Below are 17,174 nucleotides of genomic sequence, written 5' to 3' on the forward strand. Positions count from 1 at the left end.
AAGCAATTCTCCTGCCTCAGCCTCCCAAGTAGCTGGGACTACAGGTGCGTGCCACCATGCCCAGCTAATTTTTGTATTTTTAATGGAGACAGTGTTTCACTATGTTGACCAGGCTGGCACATTTTCTTTATTCATCCATTGATACGTACTTGGGTTGATTTCATATTTTGACTATTGTGAATAGTGCTGCAGTAAACATGGGATTGCAGATAAACTCTTCATTATATTGATTTCCTTTCTTTTGGATATATACCCAATAGTGGAATTGCTCGATTATATGATAGCTCTATTTTAGGTTTGTTTTTGTTTTTTTGAGGTGGGATCTTGTTCTATTGTGGGGACTGATCTTGAACAACCTGGCTCAAATTGTCCTCCTGCTTCAGTCTCCTGGGTAACTGGGATTACAGGCGCACACTATAGCACCTGGCTTATTTTTAGTTTTTTGAGGACCCTTTATGCACTTTTCCATAATGACCATACTAATTTCATATCTGAATTTTTAAAATAATAACCTGTCTAAGCAACTCTGAGCTGCTTAGATCAAAATACTTTGGAGTTATCCGGGTTCCTTGCTCGCTAACAAATACTCCACATTGAATTTACCAGCAAATCCTGATGGCTGTATTTTCAAAACATCTGAAATCTGAGTACATTTCATCACCTTTGCTACCACTGTGGTATAAGCTACTATCATCTCTCCCCTAGATTATTTCAGTAGTCTCCTTACTGGCCTGTTCTTTTCCCCTTGCTTCCTCTGTTCAGAAACCCCTAGTCACCTGTGTTACTCAGAGAAGCCAGTCTTACCTTAGCCTAGAAGATGCTACATGGTCTTATATTACCTCTCTGTCCTCATCTGCCACTCTTCCTCTTTCACTGTATTCTAGTCCCTCATCTCTTTGTTGTTCCTTGAACATTCTAGACATGTACCAGTGTCTTAGGACATTCATATTGGCTGTTCTCTCCACCAAGAATACTCAGCCTGGAAGCATTGGATGGTAGTCACATAACTTTCTCCCTTGCTGCTTTCTGATTGCCCGTTCAAATGTCCCTTTATCACAGAAGCTTTCCCGAGTATTCTGTATGAAACAACAGCTTCCTCTTTTTTCATTTCTTATTAGCCACACTGTTTTTACTATTTGTTTATTTTGTTTTCCCCACTAGAACATAAAGGGAGAGATTTCTGTCTTGTTCAGTACTAACAGAATTGCCTAGTAGTATACCTATAGTATTCAATAAATCTTTGAGAAAAAAAAAAAATCCCGCAAAAGGCCATTGGGCCTTTGCTTGAATACTTTCATTGATAGGTTTCTCTACCTCCCTTCAGAACAGTTCATTTTCTTTGAAGATTGTTGCTAATGTTCTTAAGCTTTTTATTCTTCCAAACTAAACATTCTTACTAGTTTACCTTTCTGCATATAATAGATTTTCCAGGGCTGTCACTATTTTAGTCATCTTCCTCGAACATTTGTTTGTCCTTAAACACCAGAACTAAAACAAGTTAGTTTGCACCAGAACTAAAACAAATGTTGCACATATAGGCTAAGAGTGAGAAATTTTCCTCGTCTAACTTTTATTGTCAGCTGATTAGATTTAAAAAAAAAGTGGGATTCTAATGCTGACTCACTGTGAGGTTGTATTTAATCCGCTACAATCTTTAAATCATTCTTTATATATGCTAGTAAGTTTCCTCTGCTTTTACAGTTGGTTTTTGAACGGTAAGTATGGGACTTTGTGTTTCTCCTTATTTAACCAAATAGGGAATTATTTCTTGGGCAGTTCATACCTTTAATGTAGTGACTACCATGTGTAAATTATTTTAGAAACTAATAGAAAAATTCAGATACATGTAGGAGAATCACAACTAATGAAATCAGTGATTTCTTATGACTAGATACAAACATGTATATGGACATTTCATTGCAACTGTGTGTCTTGCATCAAGCCAGGAAGGAATATTTTAAGAGTTTATTTAAGGCCAGGTGCTGTGGCTCATGCCTGTAATTCCAGCACTTCAGGAGTTGGTGGCAAGAGGATTGCTTGAGCTCTGGAGTTGGAGACCGGCCTGGGCAACATAGCAAGACTCTTAGGAAAAAAGAGTCGATTAAAAAAAATCGTTTTACTTTATAAATTTTTTCCCTTTGACTGCCAGATTAACCTCCTTTCCACATTTCTCATTTTTACCTCTTTATAAGCACCATTTTCCTAGTCTTTTAGGCCGGGATATTTTTTGTTTCCTTCACTGTATTTCTCACCAAATCTCAGAAATTCTTCAGCCATTAATTTCATGCTTTTCTAATTTACTTCACAGCCAGTTACTTTAGCTGTGCAAATCTCTCTGCTTCTAATCTCTCTCCATTGTAATCCATTCTATACTTGGCTGGCATATCAACCTTTTTTTAAAAAAATCACTTTTATCTTTTCACTCTTCTTCAGAGGATCTGTAAGATTAAGGTTCTCAGTCAGTCATTAGCGATCCATGTATAATCTAACCCTACTTGATTTACATTGCTTTGCTTATTTCTTTCATTACCCTCACTGTGATTTTTTTCAGATGAAATTCATGGCTTACATGCCAACCCCCTCCTCAGTAGATACACACACATATACACACACAACTGTCTCCTTAGTAGACACACACACACACACACACACACACACATACACACACAACTGTCTCCTTAGTAGACACACTCTCTCTCTCTCTCTCACTCAATCACTCTTTTCTCTCATCCACTCTTTTCTCTCACTCAATTGTGAGATTGGCTAGCTAAATGCTATTTTATTTCTCCATACTATGTTGCTTCTTGAATGTCTAAGTTCCTCAACACATACAACCTATCACATTCTCTGAAAACTCCATTCCAAATTGATCTCTGTTCCTTAAGCTTCAATTGCATTTATGTCTGTGCCACAAAAATATATCATTTAGGCTTGTTGCTTAATAGTTACATGAGGCTTTTCCTTTCAGTAAGACTGTGCACTTTGATAGCAAGGAATATAAAAGAGTACTGGATTATCCACAAACTGTTTGGCTTGGCTTGTACTGTGTCCTTTTATGTGTAAAATAATTTCTTACTGTATAGAATTATGTTTTTTAAAATTGATATTATTGGGAGAAGGCAAACATAAAAAATCTCTATTATAATTTATCTTCTAGGAAACCCTTTTCCAAAGAGAAATGAAGAGGAAAACTGTATATACCTTAAATATGGGAGATAAGAAGTATGAAGATATGGAAGGTAACTTTTCATTTCTATAAACTTTTCATTCTTATAAAGTTTGTTTGTTGAAAGCAAAACGGTGTTTCCAGACTGTCCACTTGTATACATTTCAAAATACACAAGGAGTTTTTTGTTTTTACTTACTTTTGTTGTTCTTAAATTCTGAAATAAGCTGCCTAAGTATATACATTTTTTTTCCTCCCATATTTTATTTTCAATTGATAAGTTTTTTGGTTTGTTATTCCCATTTTTCTTAAGCTTTATTCTCTACTGGTTTAGGAATTACTGTTTCTGTTTTTGTCTTCGTCTTTTTTAAAAAGAAAAAAGTTAGCATTGACACTATCCTCTGCTTCTGAAGCTAATTTAATTTTCACTGCCAATAGAAGAACCCAAGTACGCCTTAACTCTACATCCTAATCCCAGTTTATAGATTATAGTTCCATTATTTGAGTTCTGTTACTTCAAACACCACCAATTAGATGATGTTTTATGCAGGCAATGTTTGCTTATTTCCGCTTTATTTATTTTTTTTTCTTGAGACAGGGTCTCACTCTGTTGCCATGCTGGAGTGCAGTGGCGTGATCTCAGCTTACTGCATCCTCTGCCTCCCGAGTTCAAGCAGTTCTCCTATCTCAGCCTTCCAGGTAGCTGGGACCACAGGTACACGCCACCATACCCAGCTAATTTTTATATTTTTAGTAGACATGGGGTTTCACCATGTTGGGCAAGTTGGTCTCGATCTCTTGACCTCATGATCCAGCCAACTCAGCCTCCCAAAGTGCTGGGATTACAGGGGTGAGCGTGCCTGGCCTTATTTCTTTTCTTTCTGAAAATAAATCTGAGAAGCTTCTTTAGTGAAGGTCTATTGGTGGTAAACTCTTAAGTTTTTGTATCTATTTTATCCATTTTAAAACTATTCAAAGATAATTTTACTGAGTAGATAATTCTGGAATGATAGTTTTTTTCTCTTAGCGCTTTGAAGATATTAATCATATTTTTTTCCTTGTTGTCTAGAAATTTCTTCGCAGTCTAATTATTCTCTTGTAGGTGATCTGTCTTTTCCCATTTCCTGCTTTTAAGGTCTTGGTTTTATCTTTGACAGTTTACAGTTTTACTCCATTGTTTCTAGGCATGGATTATTTTTATTTCCCAATAGTATACATTGTGTTTCCTTTATTGGTTCATGTTTTTAATCATTTCCCAGCCATTACCTCTTTGTTGTCTTTATTCTCTTTTGGATTTCAATTAGCATGTTAGACCTTTCTGTGACCTCATTTCTTAACCTCTGTTTCACAAGCTATGTCTTATATTTCCTCTTCTGTTTCCTAGAGTCTAGCTAGTTTGCTCAAATTTGTCTTCCAGTTCACCAGAATTTTTTCTTTGGATCTAACCTGCTGATTATCCATTTTATGTGGTATTTGAAACTTCTGATATTTGAAGTTAGTGGATTTCTAAATGTGTTTCCTGCTGCTTCTCACTCAAAACAGCTTATTTTCTTAGGTTTGGTAATGTTTGATTATGAGCTCATACTGGATAAATTAAATTGATGAAGGCCTAATTTAGGTATTTTTTCCTTGAGAGGATTTGTATTTGTTTCTTCCGAGGCCCATGCTAGGACCTCGTTAGCCCCATTTAAGAGTCTTGTCTTGAGACTGGAGTCTGTCATGATTAGTTTTCCTTCCTGGGGTGGTTCCAAGGCTTAGTCTCCAGATGTAAACACTAGTGTGGACAGTTGTGCCCAGGACAATTCCAACTTTCCTTGATATTTACACTTCACATTTCAGCTGACCATTCCTTTATTTTTGTTTTATTTTTACGTCAAATTTCAGAGTATCTTATTTTCTGATGAATGAGCAATGCATACTTATGGATGAGGTGGTTACCTTACTTACTGGTGGGTGTTTAAAGTTGTACAAATCCCCCTCTAAGGAGAATAATTTGTTAATATCTATTCATATTACAAATGTATACACACATCACTCTAGCAGATCCATTTTAGGAACTTACACTACAGATATACTTTTTAAAATGTGAAGTAACTAAATTTTTATTGCAGCATTGTTTGTCATACCAATAGTTGAAAACAAGTGAATGTCCAATAGATTTGAATAATGAACAAAAAGCAGATTAGTGTGGATAGTATTCTAGCATTTGTGTGAAGGAAGGAATGTGGAAGAGTGTATTAGCATTTGTTTTCTGTGCATTAGAAATTCTTAGGAAGAACACAGAAGAAATTTAATAGTTGTTACTGGATTGGTTGGAACTGGATGGGGATAGATTTGAATAAGAAATTTGCTCTTAAATTTTTGAACCCTGTGAATATTACACTTACTTTAAAATTAATGAAAAGTTTGTTTCAATCCCCTATTAAAAAATCTAAGAGAGTAAATTTTGGGCATGTTGGGCTCAAGCAGTATGTTTGTTACAATTTATCTAGGATCTATTTGCTTTATAGTAAGAGGGCCCTTTAGATTATCCAGTCCAGTATACTCCTAGAAGCACAAGTTATTTGGTCTGGAGAACTTGAAAGCACATATGGCTGTTTTACTTTAACAGGTGAAGAAAACGGAGATAATACTGTTCCCACTGGTCTGTTGTACAGTGAGGCTGACAGATGCCCAATATGTCTTAATTGTCTGTTAGGAAAGGAAGTTGGTTTTCCAGAAAGCTGTAATCATGTCTTCTGTATGACTTGTATTCTTAAATGGGCAGAGGTAAGTCTGACACATTAATGTATTTTAATTTTCTAGCATGATTTTATTTCACCTAAAGAGTTGTTACTGCCTTTCATAAATTATTTCACAGTAATGTATTTTCTTCCTGCTTTGGTCAAATACTGGTATTATTCAAATTGTTATTTTCTTCTAATTTTCTTTTATCAGCTTTTTATTTAGCAAATAACATTTTTAAATGCATACTCTTTTTTAAAAAGTTAACAACCTATGCTGGGTGCATTGGCCCATGCCTGTAATCCCAGCAGTTTGGGAAGCTGAGGTGGGTGGATAACCTGAAGTTGGGAATTTGACCCCAGCCTGACCAACATGGTGAAACCCCGTCTCTACAAAAAAAATACAAAAGTAGCTGGGCATGGTGGTGCCTGCCTATAATCCAAGCTACTCAGGAGGCTGAGGCAGGAGAATTGCCTGAACCCAGGAGGCGAGGTTGCAGTGAGCCGGGATTGCACCATTGCATTTCAGCCTGGGCAAGAAGAGCAAAACTCTGTCTCAAAAAAAAAAAAAAAAAAAAAAAAAAAGAAAGAAAAAGAAAAGGTTAATAACCTTACAGGAAGAACAGATCAAACAATTTTTTCTGGTACAAATGCAATAATTCATTTTTTAGTGTACTTGACTCTGTACTTAACAGGATAATATCTGTTTACCACTAATAACACCGTCTGTCTGCTTTTTGTTTTGTATTTTTCAGGGAATTTTCACATAGGTTATTTGATTTCTTCTTTATATCAGCCTTGTGGAATAACCAGAGCAGATACGATAGTGTCCTTCCATTTTACAGATGAGGAAACTTGGATTTTATGTTCTATGACTTGGTCAAGATCTCATAGTTTAAGAGGCAGAAGTGAATTTAGAATTGATTTTCTAATTCCTGTTTTTAATTTAGTATGGACTAATTTCAGAGTCTGAATTAGAGATATTACCATCACAGACAGTGAATAAGAAACTGGACATTTTTGATTTTTAATGTATTATGTTGACTCAATTTGGGCCAAATACTTTGAAGTAAATATTAATTTATTATAAGCCTTATTGTTATGAAATGTTAAGTAAAAATTTATTGTTTATATTAATCATGCTATATTTTTTGAGTTAATAGTTTGTCAATCTGTAAAAATTAGTAAAGAAGATAATATCAAAAATATTTTAATAGCTCCATTCAAATTGTTAATGTTCTTAAATACATTGGAATTAATTGCATATCACATAATTCAGTTTTCAAAGTGCTGTGTTTTGCTTAAATTTTCATTAATAGTGTGGAAAGGAGAATATAACTGTATATTGACTCTATGGCTGAGTTCTGAGAAAAGGGAAGAGAAAATTTGTTAAACAAATTGAATTAATAATAGTATACATAGAAACTATTTTAGTAAAATCTAAACTGGTCTTTAACAAGAAGGGACACTAAGGATAGGTGAAAATGCATTTCGGGGAAAAGTATTTTGAGTTTTGCTGAATTACTATGGTTGGTAAATCTCTCCATGTGTTTGTAGGATCACTGTTTAATGGAATACTGCATGTTTTTTTCTGCCACCCAAATAAAGATTTTATCTGTGTTGAATTTAGTGCACATGGTTGCTTTGTGGTTAAATTTTTTTAGAGATTTTGCTTCGGGTAAATAAATCATATTGTTGGATGGGTGGAAAATTTCAATACAATGCTTTTCATAAGATTGTATTCAGTGACCACATAATTGTGAACTTCAACAACTTAATCTGAGTATATGTTTTTCTCTAAGAAAATTATAATGTATATATAATAAGTAGATATGGTCCTCCATCCTTTTTTACAACTTCATGTGCATCTTTCACACAACCGTAAGCTTTACCCTGATGTTCATATTCCAGATTTCTCTAGGTGTCTAGAGGTGGAATTGCAGGTTGTAGATTATGCACATATTCAACTCTACTAGATAGTGACAAACTTGTCTATATTTTTAACTCTTGTTGAATATTTTTAAGTTGAAAATACTGGATAACATACATAAGTATGGCACCCAACACCTTTCTCACATGTAATATTTTTCAAATTGCTTTTCAAAAGAAAGTACTTATCTGTTATACTGCTGTCATAAATTGGGATGTCAAGTGGGCAGGGAGGAGTTGTGATATTATTTAAACAAAGGTAATTAACCTTTAAAGGGAGAATAAACAGAATATTCTGAATTATTTCATTGTCCCTGATGGCGATAGCAGTCATCAGTTAAATAAACCCTTCAGTTGAGCAGTAACAAGAGAACAGTCTATTAATAAATTGCCTATTATGAATTATAAGTGAATGCTGGCTAAAAAAACTCTCGTAGACTTTAAGTTTTCAGTTTGAATCTTTTATTACTGTGATAAAAATAGCTATGTTTTGAAGCATGTAAATGCTTTGACAAATAGAATCAGATTTCAAATTCAGGACTGTGTTTCTTTTTTTTTTTTATCATTATAAATTAAGCTCCATCCTCTCATTTCCCTCAATCTCCTTCCATTTAAAAGCAAAATTTACAGTTTACTTTGTATTTCAGGATTAGGAATAAGTGTTTTCAGTCTCCTAACAGGCCATGTCTTATACTAAGGCTTTCTTACACATTTTGACATTTAATTTCATTTAATTCACTATGTTAATCTTTATTTGCTATACAAGACAAGGATTCTAAAATTGTGATTTTTAAGTACCTCGGGGATAGCATGAAGTTAAAATCTTTTTTAAAAAAATATCTGTGGCTTATATTTTTACAAATGTTTACTTTTTTTTTTTTGAGACAGAGTCTCACTCTGTCACTCAGGCTGGAGTGCAGTGGCATGATCTCGGCTCACTGCAACCTCCACCTCCCAGGCCAAGCGATAATTATGCCTTAGCTACTAAGTAGCTGGGATTACAGGCACATGCCACCATGCCAGGCTCAGTTTTTGTATTTTTAGTAGAGATGGAGTTTCCCTGTATTTGCCAACCTGGCCTCAAACTCCTTACCTAAAGGGTCCTCTCGTCTCAGCCTCCCAAATTGCTGGGATGAATGTTCACTTCTAGTAGAAGACTAGAAATCAAAGTGAGATTTACAGTGCTCAGAAATCTGCATAATAAGAGAACAGTACAATTTGCATTTAGGATCATCTTTCTAGATTTCTGTATCTTTCAAAATTTCTGTGCTTTCTGAGATTTGTGCCCAAGGTTCACTGAAATATGATTCAGAATGGATATCAGGCACCAAAAAAGGACTCATTTATTTACTTTTCATCTTAATATTTTAGGCATGGAACACATTCTTACAAACACTGGTCTTTAAGAAACTGGTGTTTTGAGTAATTAAAGTGTTTTGTGGTCTAGTATGTTTGTTTTGGTCACACAGATCAAAGTTAGTTTCAGTCTTTCCAAGCTCTAAAATTTCGGTTTTGTGGTTAAACAAAAGCTAGATAGGAAATTTAAAGTGATTAAGTAAAACTCTTTAGGTGTGTCATAGAATCCTCTTGGGGCAAAAGGATTCAGGGTGAACCTGTGATAGACTTCATGGCCCATAGCCTAATTGCCTGCCTTTAGGGACACTAGAACAAATTGAAATTAATTATGTCCACTGTGACTATTTTTAGTTTCTAGGAATCCATAGATGGTAAGCCTGTTGATTTATAAAATAATGATGATTATATAAAATAGAATATGGAACAGTGACACAATAATTGACATTAAGGAAGGCTGAAATTTTTGTTAATTTAAACCATCACTGTTAGAGCCAACAATTTGAAATTAAAAGACCTTTGAATGGATTAAATGTATATAGAACCAGTATACTAAAGTTTATCGGCTATTCAGTTAGAAGGTTATTTTACCCATACTGTGAGCAAAAAACAGATATATACTTATTGATAGCTTTTAATAAATTTATCTTAGCTTGCACAGTTTTATTGGGAAGGTAAAGGACAGAGAAGTCTTGACACACATTGTAGTAGTGACAATTGATTATAATTATGATTTCCTACAGACAAGATAATCTCCTACACACACACATAGTTATTAAGTAAATGGGATTTATTGACCAGGCATGGTGGCTCACGCCTCTAATCCCAGCACTTTGGGAGGTCAAGAAGGGTGGATCACTTGAGCTCAGGAGTTCAAGGCCAGCCTGGGCAACATGCTAAGACCTCATTTCTACTGGGGCGGGGTGGGGCGGCGGGGTGAGGAGTACAAAATTTAGCCAGGCCTGGTGGAGTATGCCTGTAGTGCCAGCTACTTGGGAAGCTGAGATGGGAAGCTTGGAGGATCACTTGAGCCTGGGAGGTCAAGACTACAGTGAGCTGTGATTGTGCCACTGCACTTCAGCTTGGGTGACAAAATAAGACCCTGTCTCAAAAAAGAAAAAAAGATTCATTATTTACCACAGTTGCTGAGAAGTGATTAAAACTTTGACCCTTAAAGGGTCATGGTTTGAAGACATATGTTTAAAGCATTTAAGAGTTCTTACACTATTTAATGGAAGCTGCAGCATATGTGATGAGGATATTTTTGATATCTGCTGGCATTCTTCTTCCTTTTAAGTAATATGAAATATTTCCCTTATTTTTTAAGTATTATTTTTTAAAATGTGATTAGTTTCCCATGGTAAGCAGATTATTCTTCCCCAATTTATTTATCTCAGTCATCTGTTTTGTATCAAATGCCAGTAGCTTCAATATGAGAGAGTAAGGTTAATGAAATCAAAATTGGGCAGTTGGAAAAAGCATCTCTCATGAAACTAGAAATAAAGTCTCATTTAGGTGACATGCAGTTCTTGAAGAAGTCAACAATGTTCAACATAGATGAGGATTATATTTTTGAATTAATAATGTATACCAAAAAATCAAGACATGAGTTGACTTACATCTGGACTACAAATATGTTTTATATACGTGCGTTTCTAAGTGGAAATTTCTCCATTCTGGTTATTAGACTACTTTTCAGTAATATAATTTAGTGAAGCTTTATTGTCTGGGATTTTTTGATCAGTTTTTCCTCAAATTCTAATTTAAAAAAAAATTAACCAGAACCCAGAACCCTCTCTGTTTTGTAGCGCTCTGTGAACAGTAATGTATATGCATCTGTGTAGTACTACTAACATTAGTCCTTTATAATTTATAAAGTATTGTCAAATACATTTTAAAATTTATTACACCTGTGCAATAGGTAATCAGTGCTCTCTCCATCTTCATCCTTAGTGTGGATTGGAGTGATTGCTAGCTCCGCCAGAACTTGAACTTGTAGCTAATTTTTTCAGATCCACCACTGTTTTCACCCTGTGAATTAATCCTTTGTGAAATTTTTTGGTAGAGCAATGAGGATTTTTGAATTGTGAAGACCAATTACCTAAAGCATATATCTAAAAGAGTTTCAAGTACTCTGTTTACCAGTCAGGTAAATTAGTATGCATTTCTTTGTAGCCTAGTTTTAAATGTCAGAATATGCAAAATGATTGATGCAGGTAGTTTACTGAGGTTTTTATTTTTATACTAGATAAAGTGTTAACTCTTAATTGTCAGAAGAAATTAAGATTAATTCTGCCCAACTGTTATCAAGTGTCTTAGAGAACATGAAGAGATTTTCTTTGAGTAGTTTGATGAAATGCATTCTTAATAGGGGTTAATTTTATCACTGACAGCCATTTGACCTTTAGGGATACACTTCTGAAAGCTGTTATAAAGACCCACAGCTTCACTAATATGGACTGACAAAGACTGTCTTGAAAGAACTGGTTAAATGTGATAGGGAACATGTAGACTGACTGCAGGTGAGCAATTAATTTGGAAGTCCAGGTGAGGTATTTTGTAGCCATAAATGAAAAAAGATAGATTCTGGAAAATAGCTTTAGAATAAGCATTAGCCTCTAATGGTATGCATTCCTACGTCATCTTTATTTGATTTTGAACAAGAATTTTTATATAATATTCTCTATTTTGTTAGTAGGAGAGATGTTTGAGATTCCCCTGAGCAGGCGAACGTACCTATAAACACAGGTACTGAGATTTAGTCTTTAAGCACTTAACACTTGTTTCTAAGAGGGGCTGTCTATAAGCAGCCTATGTGATTGAGGATAGAGCAGCAGCAGGAAGCGAAAAATTGGAAATTGAGGATCCTGAATTCCCAAATAAGGAAGGTTTCCTGTTCTTATATTTAAATGTGAGTTTGAGCTGAGAATTTACAATGCTTTAGAATAGTAGCTTTTTCATGTTTTACTGAAATCATAAAGATTAGTTTTTTCCTGTCAAAATTGCCTCCTTAACTGATAGAACCTTAGTACAGAGCATTCACAGTAAAATGTATGTTCTGTTTAATACACATTACACTGTAAAGCAGTGAGCAAATCCTGTTAATTTTGTAGTCTAATTAACAGGATTTAACATAAAGCCAATGATGTTATTAGACTACTTGATTATGAAACTGAATTAGATAGTTTAAAAATTATTGAAATGAAAGTCATTAATTAAAACAATGAATCATTGAAGGATGTTTTGTTGTATATAAGGAATCAAAATAGTAAATAATTGGATATTTTTATTGTATTTAAGGAAACAAAATTTGAGATAATTTTCTTCAAAATTAAAATAATTTTTAAAAATACAGTATTAGTTAAAATTTCTCTACATTAGTTTAAAATGTGAACTTTTAAAACCTCACAACTTAGAAATTTAATCATAAATTCTACTCTGAAAGCTGAAATTAAAACACCTTCAAGACCTTTCTGGATAGATATCTGCCCAATATAAGAGTGAGGCATCCTTGGGAGTTTCTTAACATTAGGCCAGTCAGGGTTGGGTGTGGTGGCTCACACCTGTAATTTCAACACTTGGGAGGCCAAGGTGGGCTGATTTTGAGCTCAGGAGCTCGAGACCAGCCTGGGCAACATGGCAAAACTCCATCTCTGCAAAAAATACAAAAAAATTAGCTGGGCATGGTGGTACACATCTGTAGTCCCAACTACTTGGGAAACTGAGGTGAGGGCATCGCTTGAACCTGGGAGGTCAAGGTTGCAGTGAGCTATGATGCGGCTGCACTACAGCCTGGGCGAGAGGGTTAGACCCTGTCCAAAAACAACAAAAAAAATTCTGATGGCTGAGCCTGTGTCAAAGAAAATCATTTTCTGGTGTTAACTAAATTATCTTCAGGAAATTACAGTATATACAGACTGTGGTGATATATGACAGTGGATTTCCTACTACTACTTTTTTTTTCTTGTTTTTCCTTTATGTTTTTGTAATACCAGTGGAACCTTTTCTTAAAATGAAACTTTAGACAAATTTAAGGCAATCATGCTTAAGGAAGAAAAAGAAGGGAACTCTTACTCACAACTCTATTATTTGAAACAGATCAAATTGAATGGCTCAGAGCAGGTATGGTGGCTCTACCTGTAATCTTAACACTTTGGGAGGCTGAGGTAGGAGGATTGTTTGAGCCCAGGAGTTCAAGATGAGCCTGAGCAACATAGTGAGACCCTGTCTCTATGAAAAATGTTAAAAAAACACACACACACACACACACACACAGGTATGGTGATACATGCATGTAGTCCCAGATACTTGGGAGGCTAAACTGGGAGAATCACTTGAGTCCCAGGGGTTCAAACCTGCAGTAAGCTGTGATCAGGTGACTGCATTCCAGCCTGAGCAACAGAGTGAAACCCTATTAAAAAAAAAAAAAAACCTTAAGTAACAGCTTAGATTAAAACCGTCATAATTCAAAATTATAAAAGGAATACTGGGCGCAGTGGTTCATGCCAGTAATCCCTCCAAGACAGGTGGATCGCTTGAACCTGGGAGTCCAAGACTACCCTGGGAACATGGTAAAACCCAATCTCTACGAAAAATACAAAAATTAGCTGGGCAGGGTGGCATGCACCTGTAGTCCCAGCTACTCAGGAGGCTGACCTGGGAGAATCATCTGATTTCAGTCTGGGAGGCGAAGGCTGTGGTGAGCCATGATAGCACCACTGCACTCCAATGTGGGTGACAGAACGAGACCCTGTCTCAAAAAATAAATAAAAATAAAGAAAGAAAAAATTGTAAAGGACAGAATGCAGTTTAGCTGATGTTGACAGAGGAAATTTAATAAAGAAAAAATGAGTTTGCATGATTTAAGAGTTTTTGAAAGGTTTGATGCATCTGATTAAATTTCTTGAACACATGGCTTTCTTTGGATCTTAGTGTCAAAAATCGAAACAGCTAAAATAATAAAGTACTTGGATTTCCTTATATGTCATAAGCTTTGCTAATTCCAATAAAAATTCTTAGGAACTCTTGTCTCTCATGTGTGTATGTATCATATTGTGGTTGTCTTTTGTTAATTAAGTTTTTTGTTACTAAAGCTAGTTGATTACAAGACCTACTTAATATTCAGTATATGCCACACTTTCTTCTAGGAATTATAATTCCCACAAAAACCTTAGAAGTAAGTTCTTTTCTCATTTTCACAAATAAGGTTACTGAGGCACAGAGAGACTAACTTGCTCAAGTTTACACAAACGACAAGATACGAATGTCATACAGTAAATTCACAGCCTGTATATATCTTAGTAGATTTTACCAAAAAGAACAAATTTTCATTTATCACGGTATAATCTTTTTATTAATGTCTCTAAATTTACCTTTAAAATAGGAATAAAAAATATATTTTGAAGTTTTTGTAAAAATAGGAAGCACTAGAAAGTTTTCACTTTTTATTTTATTTGTCTGTATTTCAGAGATAGGATCTCACTCTGTTACCTAGACTGCAATACAGTGATGTGATCATGGCTCACTGCAGCCTCAAACTCCTGGGCTCAAGGGATCCTCCTGCCTTGGCCTCTCAAAGTGTTGGGATTACAGGCATGTGCCACCACGCTCAGCCAGATTTTACTTTTAAATATTTTTGAAAACTGTAAATACAGCATTAATAAATTCTCTAACATAAGAAATCATACAGTGTATGCCATCAGGATAAACAACAATAGTTAATAGTTCTTTGAACTAGACAATGCATTATTAAAAAATATATGAACTTCTTTGTTGCTGAAGCAAAGCTTCTTAAGGTCAAGTTTTCTACAGGGAAAGTAATAGCCTTCTAAATCCATAGTACTTAAAAGTAGGCTGAACTGGCTTTTTCTAGTCTGAACCAATTTAATATAGTAAAGTCACATTTCTTAATTCAGATGTGGTAAAGCTGTTTTCCCACTGAAGTCCGTTTAAAAGAGAAAATGGTAACTCAGCTCATGTTTTGGCTGCTTCTAGAGTGACTTGTGAGCTTTGTGAAAATGTGTAAAATAATCAAGGACCATTCACAAACTGTTCTACCTTTATCTGTATAAGCATATCTTGATACATGATAAAACCCGAAAGGCAAAGATCACGTTTTTTACATAATATATCTAGATTCCATTACTATCTTTCCTCTTTAAGACTTGCTATTAGATTGTTAAAATTCTGTTTTATTTTAGTAACAGTAGGTATTAATAATATCACCTTTTGGTATGCTCTTTGCAGAGTTTTCCCTTCTACCCTAATAGAAAATATACTCCATTTTAGATTCTTTAAATAATGTAAACCCATTCTTATACAAATATTTAATAATTTTATCAGAGAAACTCTTACAGTCGATGCACAGGAATTTTAAAAGGACAGGAAATAAAGCAAGATAATAATGTTGATTTATAATCAGAATGATTTAAGGACCAATTTCCTTAATAAATAACACCTACAACTCAATTTGAAAAAGAGTAGCAACCTAATAAAAACCTAAGCAAAGAACATGAATAGACAGCGTAAAGAAAAGGAACTCTGAATAGTCATTAAAAATAGGAAAATATGCTCAACTTTACTCCTATAAAAGGAAATGTAAACTAAAAAACCCTTATTTATACCATGCTGTTAAGGATGAGGCAGCTCTGAATTACTAATATGAATCAGTCTTAAGTGTATGTGTTAAAAAGATACACATATATGTATATGCAGTGGATATCCACAAAAGGTTATATATAAGAAACCCTCTGGAGTGGCCATCTAGGTGGCTGAGCAGAGGGGTGGAGGAGTACTTCATTTTCTTCATATCTTTTAAATATTTTTATTGCTGGTGCAACTGTCTATTTAATGTAACTAATTTTGGGGAGAAATATTAAGTCACAGAATATTAACATTTGTGAAGGACCTTTCTAAGCCATTTCGAATGGCCTAAGTTTAGCATAGCAGCCAGCTTTACATCACAGAACTGCTGCTGTTAGCCCAACTCATCTTTCACTATACCAGTAGTTCTCAACTGGGCAGCATATCTTAATGGGATTTTAAAAACAGATTCTGTCTTGTTCATCATTGTATTCCAATTATCTAACATACAGGAGGTATTCAGTAAATGTTTGAATGAATGAAACAAATTTAAGATATAAAATATTTTTCTTTCAAAGATAGAGATGAAAATATTTTTCTTTTTTATGGAACATTTATAAGTGTATTTATAATTTTGATCTATTCTAAAGAAGCATTTGTAAGATATAATTTGTTAATCACTTTTCAGACACTGGCTTCATGTCCTATTGACCGAAAACCTTTTCAGGCAGTGTTTAAATTCAGTGCATTGGAAGGTTATGTTAAGGTAAGTCTTAGATTTTATTCTGTAACATTATGCAAAAATTAATTGAAGCTGTTTGACTTTGATAGATTGCCAGTTTGTGTATATTTGAAAATTGTTCAACATAAGGTTTAATATGTGATTTTAATCCTCCTTAGCATGATAAATGTATTCCTTTCAACTAGGATACTTAAATTCTTTTTTTCATTTGCCCCCTAAAGAGGGCATATCCACAATGATTTATCTTATAACACAAAATGTATTAGATCTCTGATGCTCTGAAGGAAGTTTCATACTAAGGCTTAATTACGAAATACTTAACATTTTAGAATATCTTGAATGTGAGGACTTCTTCCTGTATTTCAAACAATTTTTTAATTGGATAGCACTTTGAATACTTGTTTTCCATTGAAAAAATGTTTGAAATGGAGTAGTAGATTCAAAGACTAACTCTCAAAAAACCTTAAGTCCAAAATAACTAAAACTGTTTTCCTGAAAAACATTATAATTTTGAAATTAGCCAATAAAATTAAAGTCTGGTTACCTCATTGATGTTACTTTTGTGAGCCATGATTATGATTTGTGTTTATGTTAACTTTTGGCTTGCCTGAGAAAACAAAGAAAAAAAATATGTGTGAGTTGAGTAAGAGTTAGAAGAAGAAAAGGAGAAGAGTGGTAG

General features: G+C 34.4%; 1 protein-coding gene across 5 annotated transcripts in view; it reads left to right on the plus strand.

Annotated features, from left to right (window-relative positions):
- The window catches only part of SCAF11 (SR-related CTD associated factor 11), a 78,646-nt gene that overhangs the window by 30,396 nt on the left and 31,076 nt on the right, over window positions 1-17,174 (plus strand). For 4 of the 5 annotated variants that reach the window (XM_017529661.2, XM_037738799.1, XM_017529682.2 and 1 more), the window contains 3 exons: window positions 3,158-3,239; window positions 5,778-5,935; window positions 16,442-16,519. In XM_017529661.2, coding sequence (XP_017385150.1) covers window positions 3,179-3,239; window positions 5,778-5,935; window positions 16,442-16,519 — 297 coding nt within the window. In that variant the 5' untranslated portion in view covers window positions 3,158-3,178. Of the gene's footprint in view, window positions 1-23; window positions 45-3,157; window positions 3,240-5,777; window positions 5,936-16,441; window positions 16,520-17,174 lie in introns of those variants that run through there. The other variant, XM_017529675.2, reaches the window with a different exon arrangement.

The sequence above is a fragment of the Cebus imitator genome, unplaced genomic scaffold, assembly GCF_001604975.1.
Source record: "Cebus imitator isolate Cc_AM_T3 unplaced genomic scaffold, Cebus_imitator-1.0 Scaffold2, whole genome shotgun sequence".
Lineage (NCBI taxonomy): Eukaryota > Metazoa > Chordata > Mammalia > Primates > Cebidae > Cebus > Cebus imitator.